The sequence below is a fragment of the Lathamus discolor genome, chromosome 21 (assembly GCF_037157495.1).
Source record: "Lathamus discolor isolate bLatDis1 chromosome 21, bLatDis1.hap1, whole genome shotgun sequence".
Lineage (NCBI taxonomy): Eukaryota > Metazoa > Chordata > Aves > Psittaciformes > Psittacidae > Lathamus > Lathamus discolor.
Window position 1 is genome coordinate 2,648,205 of NC_088904.1, and position 19,888 is coordinate 2,668,092.

General features: G+C 42.5%; 1 protein-coding gene across 1 annotated transcript in view; it reads left to right on the forward strand.

Annotated features, from left to right (window-relative positions):
• The window catches only part of AP3D1 (adaptor related protein complex 3 subunit delta 1), a 39,720-nt gene that overhangs the window by 16,241 nt on the left and 3,591 nt on the right, over nucleotides 1–19,888 (forward strand). Inside the window, exons 7-29 of the mRNA XM_065658772.1 lie at nucleotides 433–572; nucleotides 846–919; nucleotides 2,016–2,065; nucleotides 3,675–3,724; nucleotides 4,139–4,187; nucleotides 4,974–5,119; nucleotides 5,516–5,664; nucleotides 5,761–5,991; nucleotides 6,660–6,891; nucleotides 7,986–8,131; nucleotides 8,269–8,410; nucleotides 9,321–9,392; nucleotides 10,276–10,351; nucleotides 11,157–11,356; nucleotides 12,179–12,252; nucleotides 14,331–14,529; nucleotides 15,259–15,321; nucleotides 15,930–16,028; nucleotides 16,522–16,671; nucleotides 16,807–16,854; nucleotides 17,211–17,400; nucleotides 18,453–18,541; nucleotides 19,584–19,669. Coding sequence (XP_065514844.1) covers nucleotides 433–572; nucleotides 846–919; nucleotides 2,016–2,065; nucleotides 3,675–3,724; nucleotides 4,139–4,187; nucleotides 4,974–5,119; nucleotides 5,516–5,664; nucleotides 5,761–5,991; nucleotides 6,660–6,891; nucleotides 7,986–8,131; nucleotides 8,269–8,410; nucleotides 9,321–9,392; nucleotides 10,276–10,351; nucleotides 11,157–11,356; nucleotides 12,179–12,252; nucleotides 14,331–14,529; nucleotides 15,259–15,321; nucleotides 15,930–16,028; nucleotides 16,522–16,671; nucleotides 16,807–16,854; nucleotides 17,211–17,400; nucleotides 18,453–18,541; nucleotides 19,584–19,669 — 2,755 coding nt within the window. The remainder of the gene's footprint in view (nucleotides 1–432; nucleotides 573–845; nucleotides 920–2,015; nucleotides 2,066–3,674; nucleotides 3,725–4,138; nucleotides 4,188–4,973; nucleotides 5,120–5,515; nucleotides 5,665–5,760; nucleotides 5,992–6,659; nucleotides 6,892–7,985; nucleotides 8,132–8,268; nucleotides 8,411–9,320; nucleotides 9,393–10,275; nucleotides 10,352–11,156; nucleotides 11,357–12,178; nucleotides 12,253–14,330; nucleotides 14,530–15,258; nucleotides 15,322–15,929; nucleotides 16,029–16,521; nucleotides 16,672–16,806; nucleotides 16,855–17,210; nucleotides 17,401–18,452; nucleotides 18,542–19,583; nucleotides 19,670–19,888) is intronic.

A 19,888-nucleotide genomic window follows, 5' to 3' on the forward strand; every position in this document is an offset into this window, starting at 1 on the left:
ACTTCTGCTCCGAAGCATGTACATAGATCTGCTTTTGGAATTTATGGAGAGAAGAATATATGGGAAATGCTGTAACCATCTTTTGGGTGCTGGTTGGCCTGTTTAATAGGTAGATGAGCACATAGAGTTTTGACAGATGTTGCCATATTAAATATCCATTCTTTAAAATGCCTTCAGAATTATTACTTCAAACTTGAAGCTGTTGGAGCTGTATTAGTGGATTAACTTTTTCTGGAACAAAGCTATTTAACAGTTTGTTACTTACTTACGTTGGCTATACTTCAGGGTTTGGGGTTTAGTTAGGGAGAGGTAATGAGGCTGATCCATTCCTCTTGGATCTTTAGCTGCTCTCATTGTGGGGGTTCTGCACTAGAAGCTTCAATTACAATGAAGGTGTTGATGAGATTTCTGCTTTTCCCACCTCTTTCCCAGGTGTTCAATCTGCTGCAGTAAACGTTATTTGTGAGCTGGCTCGACGCAATCCCAAGAACTACCTTTCCCTTGCTCCCCTCTTCTTCAAGCTGATGACGTCCTCTACTAATAATTGGGTTCTCATTAAAATCATAAAACTGGCAAGTATTCTGGATGGGTGTTTGCAGGTTTGGGGCTCTCACTGAAACACCTTGGGTGCAAAAATAGATTTCTTGCTTGGAGGTATAGTTACCATGAAATCCAAATACGAAGAAACCAGGAATATCTTCTAATGTTTGTTAACATAACCCAAGAGAGAAAAGCATTTCAGTATAGCTTGGTTTAAATATAATGAGCTGCACTTGAAATCATGCTTTTTATACTGCTTAAAAGCAGCTATTAAATCACTTTCTTGTCTGCACTTTTTTTAATAGTTTGGTGCTCTTACTCCATTAGAACCTAGGCTGGGGAAGAAATTGATTGAGCCTCTGACCAACCTCATCCATAGGTATGTATGAGAGATGTCACTGCTTGAGCAGCTCAAGCCAAACAGTTTGTCCTCCTAATTTACCTTTAAGACTGATTCAGAGCAGACCATCCAGCAGCCTTGCATCCAAATACCTAAAGAGGGGTTTTTCAGCATTGACAAGTAGATGCAGATTCACCAGAAACAGCAGGAAGATGAACTGGATGTCTTCAGTCCTGCCTCTGCTTCCTCTCCCCAGTTCCCACAGTAGTCATTCATTTTGTTGTTTGTGAGGACTTAACCCTGTTCAGCTTGGTCTCCATTCAGTCACTTCAACACAAGGCAGACTACCCTTGACCATCATGTAGTGCAAAGGGAACAAAACTGATGGTCTTTGTTTGAACATGCTGGAGTCAGTTATCCAGTGTGCTGAGTGACCTTCACAGTATCACTGCTGACGTCTGCCTCCAGAGCTGTTTGCTCATTGCCTCTGCAGCCCTCGCTTCTGCAGTGTGCTCCTTTTGTTACTTGTGAGGTTCACTGTGTTTCCCTCTTGTGTAGATCAGGATTTCAGAGTAACTCTGAGTTCCTCAGAATTGCGCTGTGTGTGTGTTCAGCTGGCAGAAGTTGTCTTGAGTTTGGGTATTGGGGCAAATCATATGTTGAAAGTGGGTTTTTCACTTATAGGAAGGAGCAAGTGTTGTATCTACACACTGCTTGTATGTGACTTGTTCCTTCAGAGAGGGAGACTCGAGGTTCTCCATCTGCTGCCTTCTCAGTAATTTTTGACCTTGGACAGAGAATTTAATTTGGTCCTTGGACAAGATTGCTTCAGTGCTCAGTAACTGGTGCTGAGGTTTGGAGTAACCGCTTCCTTCCCTCTTCCTTGTGTTACAGTGCTGCTCTTTCCTGCTTCTCCAAGATTGGTTTTTAAACATTCAGTTTAAAATGAATGTTCGTTCCTTCTCCCAACAGTCTTTAAGTAAGAATCATTTAATCTAGCTTGAAGGTACATGGACCAGAATACCTCCAACTTCTTGTGTAACTAAAGGTGTTAACTAGCTCCAAGATACTGCTGACAACTCTTCAAAATGTGCCTATTTTATTCCTTATTTAAAATACTTGATTTCTGTTTCAGCACTTCAGCCATGTCTCTGTTATATGAATGTGTGAACACAGTAATAGCAGGTGAGAACTGAAATTTGTAACGTAGAAACAAACCATGATGAACTTTGTCATCCATTAACACCATCTGTAAACCTTTTTTTAACTTAATGTATTTGATAACTGAAATAAGTCACCTGGTGAATGTTGATGTGTGTTACTGCATAACTGTCACTGAAATCCTTTGTTACCTGTCAAGGCTAAGTTAATACAGCTACATTGTATTCACTGATGGCTGAAAGGATGAACAATGGGTGATTATTTATATGCAAGCTTCTAAATGTTGCTAAAACTAGGAAGTAAACCAGCAGCATAATTAAAAGACTGATGCTTCATGGAAATTTGGACCAAGTTTTCTTACATGATGAAGGAGCAGACTTATTTTTTTTAATGCTTCAATTTCACAGCTTAAAAAGCTGATGTAATTCCTTAAAGGAGGTAATTGGAATCATTGATTAAAAGTTTCAGTTTCTGGAGAAAGGATGCAAATTCCGTAATGGGGAGTGAGAGAGAAAGAAAGCTATAAAGGGATAACACAGCATTACTGCTCAGACTTGGCGCTTTTCGTGTCTTAGTGTGGAACTGGAGGGTTATTGACATCCACAGTTGGGCCATTAGCCTGTCTCTTGTGTGTAGTTTGGATAATGATGCAGGAACTTGCTGTACTGGCTCAGTTCAAAGAGGAAAGGGTGATCTGTCACTCACTGCAATCCTTGAGGGAAATGTGAGATGACATGATGAGGGGGAAAAAATACCATGGAGGTTCATTCTGTTGTGAATCAGTGTGTGCTTCCATGAGACACAGCAGGGGGATTCTGTGGATTAAAGGGAAATTCACACCCCCAGTACACCTCAGGTGCTGTAATGTAAAGCTCAGATTTAGAAGGTGAGATGGGAAGCTATGTGCCTGCATTAGAGCAGCACCTTGCCACCCACCAGCTCTCTTCGTGACCCAAAACCAGAGCATCCAACCCACCTTCTTTGAAATGGAGCCCTCATTATGGAGAGCAAAATGCCACTGTACTTATTAGTCACCAGTGCCAGCCTGTGTGACTTGCTCAGCATTGGTGTTGGCTTGGCTGTGCTGTATGACAGCAGCAGTTACCAGTGTAACAGCACCTCTGCTGCAGGGCTGTGTGCAGCCAGAGCTTTACAGACATCCAATGGAATCAACAAGGGGACCTGATTTGTGCCTCCAGTCTCTTGCTGGCTTGATTAAATCTAATTACATTAAACTCCAGGATCCATTGCTGCATCTCATTACATTATGGAAGTGCTTGTGTAAAAATTCAGCTATACAGTAGCTGATGACACATTTACAGGCTTGACTGCTATGTGATAGCAGTAAAATAAACCTTAATGAGAGCAAAGCGTAATGAAAAGCAGCTTTGACCTGGCTGTTGCAGCAGTTCATTCCTTCACTTTTATTCTCTACACTGCTGTTATTACTCTTAAAGAATATGAAGCTATAGTTTGTGTCCCAACTTTTTCCCCTCTAAAAATCCAAACAAACAGGGAAACAACAAAATAAACTGTCACCTTTCCTTGTGAGCTGAGCTGGCTGTTGACAGTTAATGCTGCCTTCATTCACAACACAGGAATACTAACTGAAATGTGTGCTTATGTGTTTCAGTTTTGATCTCTCTCTCCTCTGGGATGCCTAATCACAGTGCTAGCATCCAGGTACAGCACTGGGGTTTGGTGGGGGCTGTTTGTTCTGCTCTACTGTGTAACCCAAGTGCCATGAGGAAACTGGATTTGTGTTCCTCTGCTGGAAATTAAAGCGGTAGCTCCCTGAAGCATTCTTGCTCAGGTGGAGTCCTACAGCCTGAAGCATGTCCTATATAAATTCTCTGATTTCCTTTGCTCTAAAATGAAGATTCTTCTCATTTAGAGTTTTTATAACTCTTATTCAGCTGCTGCTGCCAATACAATCATGCAGGGGTTCCTTTTGTTTTGAAATCTGTTACTGCAACAAGACCTTCTTACCTAAAGGTCTTGGTCAGAATGCTTCCTGCTGTATTGAGTGCACATTAATGTCTTTTAATTAAGGCTTTTAAGGCTTGGAGTAAGCATGATGTGGTCTTTTTTTCCCAGCTTTGCGTTCAGAAGTTAAGGATATTGATAGAAGATTCTGACCAGAACTGTAAGTATGTTGCATGTCTTCATGGAAGCTTTTAGCAACCAGCCACTGGGGAGAAACTGCAGCGGTCTTAGAGGCACGAGCTGTTCCTCCAAACAGCTTGTTCAGTGTCCTCCTGGCCGGTATGTTGTGAATGATTGCTGGGATTTTGAATGTGGAGGTGATTTTTGATAGTGAGCACTTCTTTAGAATGAGCTTTTTTAAAAGCAGATCGTATTATTGCTGCTCTTTGTGGTCTTATGAATCTAAATCAGTTCTCTTTCCCTGCTTGGGGTTTTCCCTTTGTATGAACTTGCTGCTTGGAAAGTGGCGAGGGGCGTTTGGCGGTGTAAGCACAATAGTAGAATGCAAAAGTGAGCGCTTATTTATTTTAGTGACTACAAAGAGCACTGTGAAACTTTTTTTGTACTAACCTTTTACCTGCCATCTGAATTTTTCCTCTTGAGAATAGGGTTCCTACTTAAAACACCAGTCTTCAGTGCGTGTTCATTCTAGGATGCCTATTCTCAAGCCCTATAGTTTCTATATATTACATATTTTCAAATCACTGATAAAACTTGAGATGCAAGATGACCGTGATTAAGATTATATGTGTAATTATGTGCCCCTATATGGGATTATGAAATGAAAGACTATATTCTGTGATGCACTGTTTCTCAAAAATGCTTTTTCTCACCATAGATTTTTATTCAAGTGTATTTCAGTAGAAGCACGTGGTATCAAGATTTCATGCTCAACGCAAAACAGTGTTTCTATATTTGGAAAGAAGTTTTATTTTGTCTTTCACAGTGAAATACCTGGGACTGTTAGCTATGTCCAAAATCCTGAAAACACATCCTAAGTCAGTTCAGTCTCACAAGGATCTCATTCTCCAGTGTTTGGATGACAAAGATGAGTCTATCCGACTCAGAGCTTTAGATCTCCTGTATGGCATGGTATGTTGCTGGTGTATTTCCTTTCCTCTCCAGCCCTGTGACCCTTTAGGAGGCTGATGCTAAAACCCCATGCAACTTTCTCTTCCCTTCTCCCCAGCAGTCTTGTGATAACAGCTCCCTGATTGTTTCTGGCTCTTATGATAAGTAAAACATCTGGCACAGCATGGTCTTGCGTACTTGTACTGGCTCTTCTTTAATAACAACATTGAAAAGAGATTTTCAGGCTCCTTTTTTGGAGTGTGACCGAAGCTGGGTCCTGGAGGGGTGGTTCTGATTCCTTGTTAACACATGACACAGGCCCATCAAAGAGCTAGGAGGTGCTTTAATGGAATTAAAAGGACGTGACGGTATGGGAAACGGCTGTTGTGGTTCAACCCTTCAATAACTCTTTAACAGGTATCAAAGAAGAACTTGATGGAGATAGTGAAGAAACTGATGATCCATGTGGATAAAGCAGAAGGGACGACGTACCGGGATGAGCTGCTGACCAAAATCATAGATATTTGTAGTCAGTCCAATTATCAATATATCACAAATTTTGAATGGTCAGTGGTTTTATGTGTCATTTTTTGAGATCATTTTGAGCAATGATAACGCTTGATTGTCTGCTGATAAAATTGCATCCCTTTTACTTTTTGTAGGTACATCAGCATCTTGGTGGAGCTGACCCGATTGGAAGGCACACGGCATGGGCACCTTATAGCAGCTCAGATGTTGGATGTAGCCATCCGAGTTAAAGCTATTCGTAAATTTGCAGTTTCTCAAATGGCCATGCTTCTGGACAATGCTCATCTCATAGCCAGCAACACCCAGAGAAATGGGATCTGTGAGGTGCTTTATGCTGCTGCTTGGATATGTGGGGAGTTCTCTGAGTAAGTGTGTACGCAAAACCTGAAACACTTTGAGTGGCTTCTTTCAGACAGAGATTCTGATCACTGAAGCGTGTTTTTGAGAAGGGTAGTTCAGAATATGCACCCTAAAGCTAACAAAGTGATTGCTTCTTTCCTGCTCCTTTAGCCCATAGACCATTCAGCTGTTTCTAGCCAAGATGGATACTTCACTGTGAATATCTGGTCTTTTTTCTTGTCTCTGTAGTTCTGCCCACTTAACCAGGAAGGCACAGTTGTAGGTATAAGCTGCAAGAGCTTAAGACTTTGAAGGATCTCCTTAACAATTAAGGTCTAATTCCACTTATATCATATGGAAGATGTCCAGTCATCATGTTTGACTGAATCAGTTTTTACTTCCCTCCCTGTTTTGCCCTTACTGAAAGGTTTTTGCAGAACCTAATCTTTCTGAGATTTAGAAGTAATTTTTTTTTCTCACAACTTCTCTGTGCCCACAGTAGCACAATTTTCCTTGTTCTTATATCAGCGTTGTCTTTTAGTTTAAATAGATGGGTTTTGTCTTTTGGATGTGTGAACATACTCTGTTTTCAGTTTGATCACATTTTCAAAACTCAAAGAAATCTTCTCTATGAAGACTGAGAGGTTGAAATTTCTCAGTTGCTGTCTTTCATGTGTCCATTCTGTCCTTACAGGCACCTCGAGGAAGCAAACCAAACTCTAGAAGCAATGTTGAGGCCTAAAGTGACAACTCTCCCAGGCCACATCCAGGCAGTTTATGTGCAGAACATGGTGAAACTTTATGCATCCATCCTGCAGCAGAAAGAGCAAGCTGGGGAGAAGGAAGCAGCTCAGGAAATCACACAGCTGATGATTGACAGGTTGCCTCAGTTTGTACAGAGTGCAGACCTAGAAGTTCAGGAGAGGGTAAGAGGCCAAAAGTACTTTGGAATTGATCATACCATGTCTCTTGTTCCTCTGAAGCAGACGTGTAATGTTCTGTGGCCATGCACATTCTATATAATCTGTTATCAGTGGCGTGGCACTTGAATTCTGTGCTTGTGTAACTGTGTGAAGAGAAGCTCTAGAGCTGCAGTAAGAATGGTGGTGACATTTCAGGTCAGAGCCCAGGTTCTATTCCAGTTCAATACCACTTCTGAAAACTGCAAGCCTTTCACTCAAAGCAATTTAAATTTAAAATGATGCAAGCACCTAAGGACACAGGAAGGGCACAGCCAGATGAGGGGGTTAACAGGGATTAGTTTGCATTTGCCCTAAACCTGCAGTTTATGCTGCTTCTCTTAATTCCCTTAATGGAGTGGAACAATTTCTCTTCTGCTGACTTGCTTTGCAGTTTGATTTCTTTTTTTCTTTGTTCAGTTTTGTCGTGGTTTAAACCCAACCACAAACCTCGTCCACTCACTCCCCCCCTTCTTCCCCTCCCCCTGCTACTGGAGGGACGGAGAGGAGAATCGAAAAGAATGCAACTCCCACGGGTTGAGATAAGAACAGTTTAGTGACTAAGGTATAACACAGATCACTGCTGTTACCACCAATAATAATAATGCTAAAGGAAATAACAAGAGGAAAGAATACAACACCTCAGCACCAGCTGACTGATAACTCGCCCCACTCCCCCCAGCCGAGCACTGACCGATACCTCGTCCAACCCTGCAGCCCCTCTACCCCTTCCGGGTCCCTCCAAGTTACCTCCTGGGAATGACGTGCTGTGGTATGGAATACCTCTTTGGCTAGTTTGGGTCAGGTGTCCTGTCTCTGCTTCCTCCCAGCCTCCCCTCCTCCCTGGCAGAGCATGAGGCTCAGAAAATCCTTGGCCAGACCAAACATTCGAGCAGCAACTGAAAACATCGGCCTTATCACCACTGTTCCAAGGCCAAAAGGTCAAAACAGCACTGTAGCACTGTACTAGCTCCTAAGAAGGAGAAAAATGACTGCTGCTGCTCAACCCAGGACAAGTTTGTTGATATTAATTCTCAAATTACTTCTGCTTTTGTTTTTAGGCTTCTTGCATCTTGCAACTAATAAAATACATTCAGAAGCTACAAGTGAAAGAAGTACCGGTAGCTGAGGAAGTAATAGCGCTGTTTGCTGGTGAGCTGAACCCTGTGGCTCCTAAAGCACAGAAGAAAGTACCAGTTCCAGAGGGGTAGGGTTCCTTCTCTCTCCTAAAGCCTTATTTAATCCTTTAAACTCTTAAATAATAAAGCTAAATATGTAATGAGAAGCACTGAAATACTCAGGGGTACTGAGTCAAATGGTTTTTTTATTGCAATTCTTCACCAGGTTGGACCTTGATGCCTGGATCAATGAACCTCCATCAGACAGCGAGTCTGAAGAGGAAAAGCCCAAAACAATTTTTCATGATGAGGAACAAAGACATTCCAGACATAGACAGCCAGAAATAGATGAAGAGGAACTGGCCAGAGTGAGTGAATGTTAAAGTGCTTCTCCCTACATAATTCAGTAGTGATGTTGTAAGCAGCTGGAGCTGTTGTGGATTCTCTGTGTACGCAGAACCATTCTGCTTTCTACAGCTCAGAGAATCTGATGATCTGATGTGAACAAAATACATGTATGTGAATACAGGTACTTTTTGAGGCACTGTGCAATACATCCGATGCAGAGTTCTCTTGGCAGTCCAGCTTGCCTAGCTTGCCCAGATGGAAACAAGATACTAAAAAGCTTGGCTCTTGTGAGGAGTTCTGAGCTCTTGTAAAAAATGTGACCTCTGAACTGAGGTGTCTAGTGCAGTTCATTTGAAGCACAGGGCCTTGAGGATGGACACTTGTGCTGGGTTTTGCTGCTATTTGATATTTTACACACCTCCATTGGTGTACTTCTGTTGTCCTGTGTGCTCTGTACCAGCAGAAGAAGCAGCAGCATCTTTGCGTGTGGACTTCAGCAGCTTCTGTGCATTCCTGTAATGTGACTGTTAGTGGTGATACCACCTTTCCTGCTTCTGGCCTTTTTCTTTTCATAAAGAAAACTCTTTATTGATAAAGAGCTTCACTTCTTCCTCTCTGCAAAAATGAAAATGGCAATGTCTGAATTGCCATCAAAATCTGGGAGTTACTATCTCTATCCTGCAACTACTATCTCTAGTCTACAATTAAAAAGCAGAGAAAGGGTGTTCTAAGGACTGTTGGTTACAGTAATAAACCTACCTGTAGTTGTATCCGAGTATGTCTTGTGACTCAAAACTGGTTTATCATACACGAGCCAGTATGTATGTATTGTTCAAAAAATTCGTGGAGATTGCATTTGGCACGTTGATGCCTTTTATCTCTCCTTGCTTACAAACAGACATTCTAACTACAAATCCTCTTTTGTTTTAGCGTCGAGAAGCCCGGAAACAAGAACAGGCAAACAACCCATTTTACATTAAAAGCTCTCCTTCCCCACAGAAGGTGAGTGAGTGAGTCTATCTTGCTGGCCTGATAGAATTGTGTGAAGGCTCAGTGAATGTTGGAGCTACAGCTTCCCTCTGGGACATTCTGATTATTCCCATTACAGCTCTGATCACTTTTAATAGTGTGCTGACTGCAATGGCTACCAACTATTTCTGTAAATCAGTTTGTGTTAAGAAACTCACAAATGACCTAATGTTGCAAGAGCATTCTGGGCATCTCTGGGAGACCTTCAGCTTAGGAATAAGGAAGTGGTAATTGTCCCAGCTCCCATTACACAGTAGTTTGGAAGAGTCTGAATTAACTTGCCATGGAAAGCACAGAGTTTAGATGTCAGCAAGGGCTCTCTAAAAGCTGCAGAGAATCACTTCTCTGTGCCTTTGTGTCACAAACTCCTCTGTAAGTGATTTGTCCTAACACTGGGTTCAGATTGCTGGGCACTTCATTAAGAGCAGTGCACGAACATGCAGTGTGTTTTATAGATCAAAAGGTCATTGTGGTCTCTTCTTAATGTCTTTTTCAAGGAAAGAACCTGCTTTATTCTCTGTATATGCTATGGACTGCCCCTTTTTCCTCAGATGTCAAAATTTACCTTCAGAAAGTTACTAGAAATAAAACACAAACCAAAAACTCTTCAGAGTTACAGCTGCAGGGCAGCAGCAGGTTAAAAACCTGGAGCTAAAAGCGAGGCCTTCTGAGATAGCTGTCAGCTGGCTCTAAAATACACTCTGCTGCAACACAGGATTTAGTACAGAGCTATTCTATTCCTGTCCTTTAAAATGTTCACTTGAAGGATTAAACTGCTTGCTGTTTTGAAATGCATCTGTTTATATAGGTTTGTATCTGCCAGTGCTGAGAATGTAACAGGTTTTCCTTTCCCCAGCGATACCAAGACACTCCAGGTGTGGAACATATTCCTGTGGTCCAGATTGACCTTTCTGTCCCCTTAAAAGTTCCAGGTAAGTGCAGCTGATCTTTAAAATTAATTCCTGAAATTCAGTTAAGCAGAAGTGATAATTCCTTCTTAGGAATTCTTCCTTAAGTGTTTAAGGGCAAGGAGCAAGCATACTTTCATTAAACTCTTAAATGCGTTCTCTGAACTCACATGTTGAAAATAGTACTCTGCAGTCCAAGTGCAGTTCCTCTCAAGACAATATTAGCAGAAATTCTGTGACTGAATGTATTATGCAGCCAAGTCTGTAATATCTGAAATAACCACTGTTGCGTGTAGGTAACAGTCACCTTTGGAATGTCTTAAAGGGCTAATGAAGGTGATCAGGAGACATGAAGTGGAGTCTAATGATAGAGATACGGTTTTAATATCACGTTTCAAGTGTCAAAAGATAGTTGTGTATCTAATGAGGAGTTTGGTATAGCACTGAAAACCTGTTGATAAAGCGCAGTACGTTGCAAGTGATGAGTTCTAAGTGCAGCTGTTTAAGGTTTACGTAATAAAGTGTGGAAACTTGTCAATATTAGTACAGAAATGGTACCAATTCTATTTAAAATATCATTGTTTAGATGCAGTTTAATCCAGTTAATGTGGATGAGAGTCAGGGAGCAGGATAGAGCTCTATCCTATTTCTGGAGAGATGGAAGTACAGCCCATGGTAGAGGGGCTGTGAGATGAAAGGGAAGCATGATACGGGAGCATGATCCTTCTAATTCTGAGCAGCTAGAAGTGAGGTTCACTCCTGACATATTGTTTCAGTGATCAGTGTCCTTGTGGACTGTAGCCTGAAAGCAGTTTGGCTTCCTCTGCAGGAATGCCTATGTCTGACCAGTACGTGAAACTGGAGGAAGAGCGAAGACATAAACAGAAACTGGAGAAAGACAAGAAAAAGAAAAAGCAGAAAAAGGAGAAGAGGGGTAAACACCATCGCCATAACTCCCTGCACACAGAGAGTGAGGAGGACATTGCTCCAGCTCACCACGTCGATATCATCACAGAGGAGATGCCAGAGGTCAGTTGTGGTTGGTGGGCAGAGCTGTGGGGTTTATCTGCGTGCTCTTCTTGAGAGAATTTTCCCCCGGAACTACCAGCCAGGCTGTATTGTTGCAGTTCAAGAGCTCTGATTTCTTATAAGCTGTTTAGGAAGTGGCTGATGGAGATGATCCTCAGCTGTCCTTTGCAGGAGGAGAAGTGATTGTCTCTGTGCACAAAAAGATAAAAATTGCCACTGAAGCTATTTAAAAACCAACCAAAAAACCCAAACCCAACAAAACAAACAGTATGCATCTCTGCTGTAAAAGTAACTCTGTCCAAACAGTGACTTCATTTGTTATGCTCTGCTGCTTCACTTTGACATTAACTTGCTGTCTAGTCAGCAGGTTTGCAGCTGATTGTAATTAATTGTGCATGCTAATGATGTCATCTGTATTTGTTCCTAAAATTTCCTTTAATCAAAACCCAGCAGCAGCAATTCAAATCCTGCAGTTCGTGAAGAATAGTTTTTTCTGTTCTAAATTAATCTTATGACCAGATGCTGCATTACAGTGCATTTGTTCCTATAACTTACTGTGTCTGACTGCAAGCTGGCCTGTTCCAGGGTTAACCTTAAACTGGTTTGGGTGATGCCCCATCCCTGGCAGTGTTCAAGGCCAGGTTAGATAGGGCTTGGAGCAACCTGCTCTAGTGGAAGGTGTCCTTGCCCCTGGACAAGCTGGATAAGCTTTAAGGTCCTTTCCAACCTAAACCATTCCATGATTCTATAATGTAAAGCTTTAGTTCTGAAGTTGCCTGTGGTTTGCTGCTTCACTGGGTAGTCTCTTTATCTCTCCTGCAGAATGCTTTGCCCAGTGATGAAGATGACAAAGATCCCAATGATCCATATAAGGCACTTGATATAGATCTGGATAAGTAAGTGACAGTTTTGTATGTGAATTTACTTAATTGCTAACCCGTATGCATGAGGGCAGGTGTGGGGCTGAACAGGCAAGGGCACTGTGTATCTACAGTCCTCTAGGTGAGACTAGTGTTGCTGTGTCTTGGATGTAACCTCAGATGATCACCCAGGTGTGGGTTCCCACTGCAGCATAGCTGCTAAAAGCTAATCTGCTGCAGTAGCAGGGGCCTTAGGAAGGGCAGGAGAATCATTTTGGGTACCTGAATGGACTTGGAAAGCCCAGGCAGTGTGGCTGGGATCAACTGTGAGAGAGTCAGTCTGAGCTTTGGGGGTAGTGTTGTCTCTGATCTAACCCGCACTGGCACCGTGTGACCTGCTTTCATCTGTGTTCATCTCAGATCCACTGTGAACATGGCAAGCCTGTGTGCTCTGCGCTGTGATCATTTGACCAGTAACAGCCAGTTCATAGCATCCCCATTGCCCTCTGGACAATGGGTGGTTCCACTGTTGAAAAACGTTGTTCCAGTATGATAGATTGAATGAACTGCCCATCGTGACTTGGACCAGAGTCTGGTCCCCATTCAGCTACTGGAGTTGCTCACATATGAGCACCCAAGTGCAGCAGACTCTGGGTCCCTGCATGCCACGTGATGATTAGCAGCGGGCTGTTAAGTATTGCACGTAGAGGGGTTTTAGTTGCAGTTGTACAAAATCACCACAATAAAAATAATTGCTGATGTATGGTCCTTGGATGCCTCCTGAGAAGTTCTGAGGCCTGTGCAGGCACACGTGTGCTCGTGTAGTACCTCTCCCTGCTAGCTTTCAAGTCTGTACCATTCCCTGCAGTTCTCAATCCAAATTCTACCCCTCAGCAGTGTAAACACTGAGCAGAGCAGTTTCTGAACACTGGGCTCCAGGAGGCATCTTTGGACTTTTGTATCGTTTCCATCCATTCTCCTCCCATTTTGTAGGAGTCAGTGTGCTCTCCTGCCGTGTTTTCTCATGTCTCTGTCCTCTCTCTTTCTTTCTGTGCTTGCACTGCTATGTCTGTGTCACGCTCACATGCAGTCTGGTTTCAGGGAAGCCTTCCAGGTAAGAACACATCACTATCAGCAGTTGACCTTCTTTGTCAGGTTGGCTGATTTCAGTGGACAGCAGAAATACTTGAAGGGAGGTGAAACTATGGAAATCACCCTCAAATTTGTGTGAGATCGTCGACTTTCAGCAGCAATCCCTGTTCCTGTACAGGTGTATGGGAGGTAGCTTAAAGACGAGATCTGTTTAGTGTTCACACAGGGCCCATCCTGTCCTTACAATGTCTGTTTCAAAGTCAAAATGCATTTGGTCTGGTGGTTCTTGAAATATAGGCAAAAGATTAAGGCAGATGAGGCCGTTACAAATATTTCTGAACTGGTTTTGCTGCTCAAACATGAAAATTAATGTGAAGTAAAAGCTGTAGAAATAGAAGAGGAGGCAGTGAGTGTTTGACAATAACGGAGAAAATCCTGTGGTGTTTTTTCCCCCCAAGTCATGGGTTTGGGGGACAGTGTAAATCCGAACTAGTGCTCATGGAAGTGAGTATCTGAAATTAAACACAACTTTTAAAATGTAATGGTAGGGATTCATAGCATTAGCTTCCAAAATCGAACAGTTTCTTACAGCAACAAACAACGTATCCTGTTTGAGTCATACTGGCACTCCACTGCTTGAATTTCCTCACTGTTGCAAATGCTTCCTATTGGTGTTTCACTTCTTCACTCTTTTGAGAGTGGTCCCACAGAAATGCAGCATAACACTATGTGTATATAGGTGTTATTCAGCCTGCAAGTCTGTAGTTAGAAGTTTTAGGAGTGATCAGGTGTCAACTAGCGCTTGTTTCTGTCACCTTCACATTCATAGAAACCTATGAATTTTTCTAATCCATAAGGGCAGTATCTGCAGTTACGTAAATAAAATTCAGGTACAGATGTGCTCATTTAAGATTCTGGGGCCTAACTCTTTAAACAAAGCATGCCTTGTCTTGGACACCCAGCAGATAATCTGAGCTAAGGGAGACTGCTTGCAGAAGGATAATGGGCTCTTTATTTTTAAGACCCTTAGCAGACAGTGAGAAGCTCCCAGTGCAGAGACACAGGAATGTTGAGACCCTGAAGTCACCAGACTCAGAAGCCCTCCTAGTAGAGAAGAAGAGCAAGAAACCCAAAAAGAAGGAAAAGAAACACAAAGAAAAGGAGAGAGAGAAAGGAAAGAAGAAAGAGAAAAAGGTAGTACAGGAGGAAGAGGAAAAAAAGGTAATTTGCCAAGGCTTGCATTGTCCCAAAAGTGCTGTTACGGGCCATATTTACTGCTGTGTTCTCTTTGTTGCTTAGGAACAGTCACATTTGGCAATTCAAACAGCTGAATGTTTTCAACCTTTCCTTAATTTTTTACAACTGTAAAAGCAGGTATTTAAAGATTTCTGTTGATAAAAATAACATTTATTTAGCCTTCTGAGTTAGCAGGATTCTGCTTGCTGCAGCCTACACAGCAGATCTGCCAGATTTAATTTGGAAGCGGAGTTTTCTGATATCTGGTCTGCCCTTAAAATGGGGAACTCTTTAGCAAAATATCAGGAACTCCCTTTTGTTCTACATCCTATCCCACGTATACTCCAGAATCTTTCAGTTATAAAACTTTGTGGTTTTCAGTTACTGTGAAGACTTGAAGTGTCCTTCTTGTTAACTGCTCTGCAGAGACGCCCTTCTCTAAGGGGCAGCCAACGTGCTTTGAATTCCTGTAAATACTGTGATTTGTAGGTGATTTGCAGTTACTGTCAGCTATGTCCGGATTTGGAAGTGTCCTCAAAAAGCTGAAGTTAAGCTTCTTGAACTATTTGCTCCTGAATGTATTGCAGATCTGTATGTGAGCATTCTGGAGTGATGCCTTACCAAGGAAAAGGTTTTAATTTAATTGATGACTTCATGTTTGTTAGGAACAGTACCAACACAACCATAATGGTTTTGTTTTCTCTTGGAATTCAGGCAGAAGACTTGGATTTCTGGCTCTCCACTGCTCCACCACCTGCTTCCACTACCCAGCCACAGGTAAGACATGTTGCCACATCACAGGAGGCCTTTCCTTATGCCTGCATCTTAGCTGGGATATGAGTGCTCTGTCATGCTGTGGGAAAGAAGGGAAGGCTGGGCTTCATCTCCTCAACTTACTGCTGCAAAGCAATGACATTTTCTCTCCCCAGTTTACAGCCACTGTAATGGGAGGTTTCAGGCTCATTCTGCTGTGCAGATCAGTGGATAAAAATACAGATGCAGCTACAGGCTTGGTGGATTTTAATATTATTGGTGAGGTTTAATGTTAGGTTACACTATGGTTTTCCTAGTGTGAGCTAGACACAGTATTAATAGACAAGAGAGACACAGTCTGAAAGCAAAAGCTTTGTGAATTTTGATGGGAGGTTTTAGAGGAAGAGACAGGGAATGTAAGGGGATGGATTCCTTGGAAGAAGTCTATTTAATCTTGTCCTCAGGTGATCATATTAGCTGGGTTTCAAAGGCATGAAATGAAGGCTTGATACCATGTTAGTCTAATGTAATTTTTGAAGTAACAATCTGGGGGCGGGTCACTGTTAGGTTTTCTTTTGATGTAGGATTCAGTTGTTCCGTTAGTGTCATAATCCTTCTGCTAATCTACTCAGAGTGAGCCTGAAGTGGGTGCTGCCCTTGTGGCTGAACCTCAAGAGATAAAAAAGGAAGAAAGGGAAGAGCAAGATGAAGAGGAGGACGATGAAGGAAAGGTAAGTGGTATAAGTTGCTGACACCCTTAGCCATGTTCTCCTAGTGTTCCTTAAAAGAAGCATACAGGAATTACCAACAGCACTGTGTTCATTATAATGACCACCTGCAGACGGGCAGCAGTGGAATGTTACATCCTTGAGGAGCTTTAAATGCTTCATAGGAAGAGGTTTGGCTGTTTCTTGAGCTGAGGGTCAGGTCACAGTTTTAAAGCTGAGCTTCCAAACAGTTGAAGAGATTTGGCTGCCTGCTGATCCCAGGCTGCTTTGGGTTAAGGTATGGTTATCTGAGAAGGGAGCAAATTAACTGGGACCCAACACAGAATGACGGTTGGGGTTTAAGGAATGGGAGCTCTGTTTTGGGTTTCTGCAGTAGTAGAAAGCTGCAGAGAGTGAGTCTAGAGTTGAAAGGTTGATAAAGAGGGGTCATGATGTAATGGCTAGAAATACAGGGTTTCTTCAAGGGTTTCTTGTAGTTTCTTGTTCTTCTTGATAGAAATCCTCTAAACATAAGAAGAAAAAGCACAAGAAAGAGAAAGAAGAGAAATCAAAGGATAAAAAGAAATCCAAAAAGAAGAGTCATCACAGCGAGGAGGAGACAACCGAGTCGGTGCAGAATGGAACACTAGATGATGAACCACTACCAGTGAGTTCTGCGCCACTGGCAGCCCTTGCCTTGGGGAGAAGGCAGGAGCTAAACTGCTTTGGGAGGAAGAAGAATGTCAGCTCTTTTCACTACAAATAGTTACATTGCAACTGTTATTTCTTTCTTGTTTTTCAGCCTATGTCCAGTTACCGCCTTCTTGCTGAAAATCCATACATTAAAACGGTGAGTGTTTTGGTGTTCATTTCCAGATGTCTTCTCTTTTTGTGCTAAGAAAAGAGAGGATACCCTGGGGATAGGATAGGGCTTAATGTAGACAACACTTAACTGAAGAACTGTTAAAATCCCAGGGGTAGAAACACAACAAAGCTCCATTTCTGTTCCTTAAGTGAGATCCCACTTAAGTTTTTAGGCTGTTACTTTCTCACTACTTAACAGCACTGTGGAGCTGATCACCAGTGTGCTTTCCATTACCCTCTAGCTGTACCAGATGACCTTTATGAGGCTTGTTTTCTTTGGTGCTGTGCTCTGCTCTTTGAGGTTGTTGAATCTTTCCTGTGACTTTTTTCTTTCATTTGCAGACTTACGATATTCAAGGAAACCTCCAGAATGATAGTCAAGTTACTGTCTCTGTTATCTTTGAGAACAAAAGCACTAGCTTCCTTAAGAGCATGGAACTAAATGTCCTGGACTCTCTGAACACTAAAATGCTCCGACCAGAAGGCTCATCAGTACACGATGGGATACCTGTGCCCTTCCAGCTACCCCCTGGTACGCAGCTTTGCACAGGGTTCTTGGAGTATGTCTAGTCCTGCACTGCCCTCCTGTGGAAAGAATTATTCCTGCTACTTGCTGTTTTCCAGGAAGACTCTGCCTGAGTGTTCCTGGGCTTTCCCACAGTTCACTGGACAGGATAACCCTCCTTACAGTATGGCTGTAAATGCAGGTGGTTCTATACGGCAAGCGCAAAGCCTAATGTAGGGCTGGGACTCGGAATGTCTTGAGTTATTTTTCAGATGCACACCTTTTGAACGTGCCAGCATCACCAGGAATCTGAAATTCAGAAGGAGTTTGCTCTGAGATTTAAAGGGAAACAAAGTTTGTAGGTTCATGAGTCATTAGAATCTGCTCTGGATGTATTCTCAAGCTATTGTTTTAATAGCAGAGGCCATATGCAGTGAAAGTTTGTGATAATTTTGTGTTTATTTGGATGGGGATCTGAGCCCCTAGGAAATATTAAACGCAGATGAAGGATAATGGTTTCATACGTAGTACAGTCAAATCCCTGAACTGCTTTGACCTTCACTTCCTCTGAATCCTGACCCAGCTCACAGAGGTCATCTGGGATTTAGTGGCTTCAGGGAGTATTTTGATCCCCCCCAAAAAGCAATTGGGTATTCCTTTTTTATTCTGTAGAAGGCAGTTCTTGATACAGACTATGTATACTAATAGAAAAACAACGCAACATTGGAATTCAGTTTAGTTCTGACAAATACTTAGAAAGCTGTATATCTGTCCAGTTAGACAGCTGAAATCTATTGCCACTGTGACATACTTTGCCCAGACATTCACTCAATAACCTCCACCAAATGCCAGCTATCACTGCTGCTTTCCAACACCCAAGAGCTAAGTGCTGAAACACAGTAAAGTCACAATAGGATTTGTGCATCTAACTCTTCCAGCTCCATGGAAAACTTTAAACTTTGGCTCAAAAATAGTCAGTGCATAAAGCTTAGCTTCTGCTGATGGGTTTATTCTAACCATTACTTAGAGATGGAAACCATTTTCTGACCTGACTTCTCCCTCTCCTCTCTTCATGCTAGGAATCTCTAATGAAGCCCAGTTTGTGTTTACACTTCAGAGTATTGTTATGGCTCAGAAGTTAAAAGGAACACTGTCCTTTATAGTCAAAGTAAGTGCAGCTTTAAACTCTGTGCTTCTGCTTCCTTTGGAACTGCATAAGGGAGCTTGACTTGGGTGGAAAGCACTGCTTTAGAGCTTTTTTTTTAGGCATCATTTCATCCCTGCTGCACCAGCCCATTCTGTGATGTGAGAAGTATTTTTACATGACATCTCGTGCAAAGAGTGTCCTGAATACTGCGTAAGCATGCCCTAAATTGTCATTCCTGGCAGTGTGTGAGCAATGCAGCCTGAAACATATGCCACATTGTCAGCTAGAAAATCACTGCAGTGGTGCATCTGCCAGGGAGAGGAGGTCAACCAGCTAGGGAGAGGTACAACCCAGGCTGTTCCTTCTGATCTCAGTTGTCCAAAGATCAGTTGGACACTGCTTCCTGGTACAAGGCTGGAAAAATAGTAAGAATTAGATATAGCTAATAAGGATGGAAACCCAGCCCAAGAGTGAGGTTAGCCGAAGGCAGTGTTTAATGAGTATCAACCTGTACAAGACTATATGGGTTGCTGATCTTATTTCAGTACAATTAATTAATGAAGGAGCTGCATAAACAGCTTGAAGGAAATGAATGGAGACAGTTGTGGCTGCTTCTGGTTCAGCCATGTTCTTTATTTTAAGGGTTTCTTTAAAATAGTATCTGAGTCCTGTTTTCAGTACCTGAGAACCTGGGAGAGATTAACTTCTTATTTTGCTTGGGAAACAGTGAACTGTAAAGCCGCATCTCCAAGTGTTAGTTTAAACTCAGTCTGCTCAATGTATTTCAGCAGAGTGCAATCAGAAATGCAGCCCACTCCCTCCAGTTGTGTCCCTTACCTGCTGTAGGGGTATGTATCAACTCAGCTACCCCATCTTGCCTCTGAATGGCCCGATCTTGTAGCGTGATGCTTGTTCTCAGACTGATCCTTCAGGCCCAGCCAGGGTACATCAAAGGGAATTGAGCCCTAAAGTCTTCCTTGGTGCCTGTTTGGTAGGTGGGGGTGGTGCCTCCTCGTGCTGCCTCAGGGCTCCCATTCATCTCCTTTCCTTTGACCTGTTGCAGAATGATGAAGGTTCAACCCATGAAAAACTAGATTTCAAATTGCACTTCAGTTGCGCTTCATACTTGATCACGACGCCTTGCTATAGGTAAGTGCCACTTAGGGAGCACAACACTGGTGCTTTTGCCACCCATATGAAGCTGAGCTTTGGCTGCAGGGCATCTCTGTAAGATACACAGCATGCTTTTGACTTCGGCTGCTTGTGATTGCTTTGGTTACAGTTTGGTTATCTCGTGTAATGTTTGACTGTCAAAATACATCCAGCAACTTCAGGAACTTACTCTGAAGAAGGAGCTACATGCCCTGT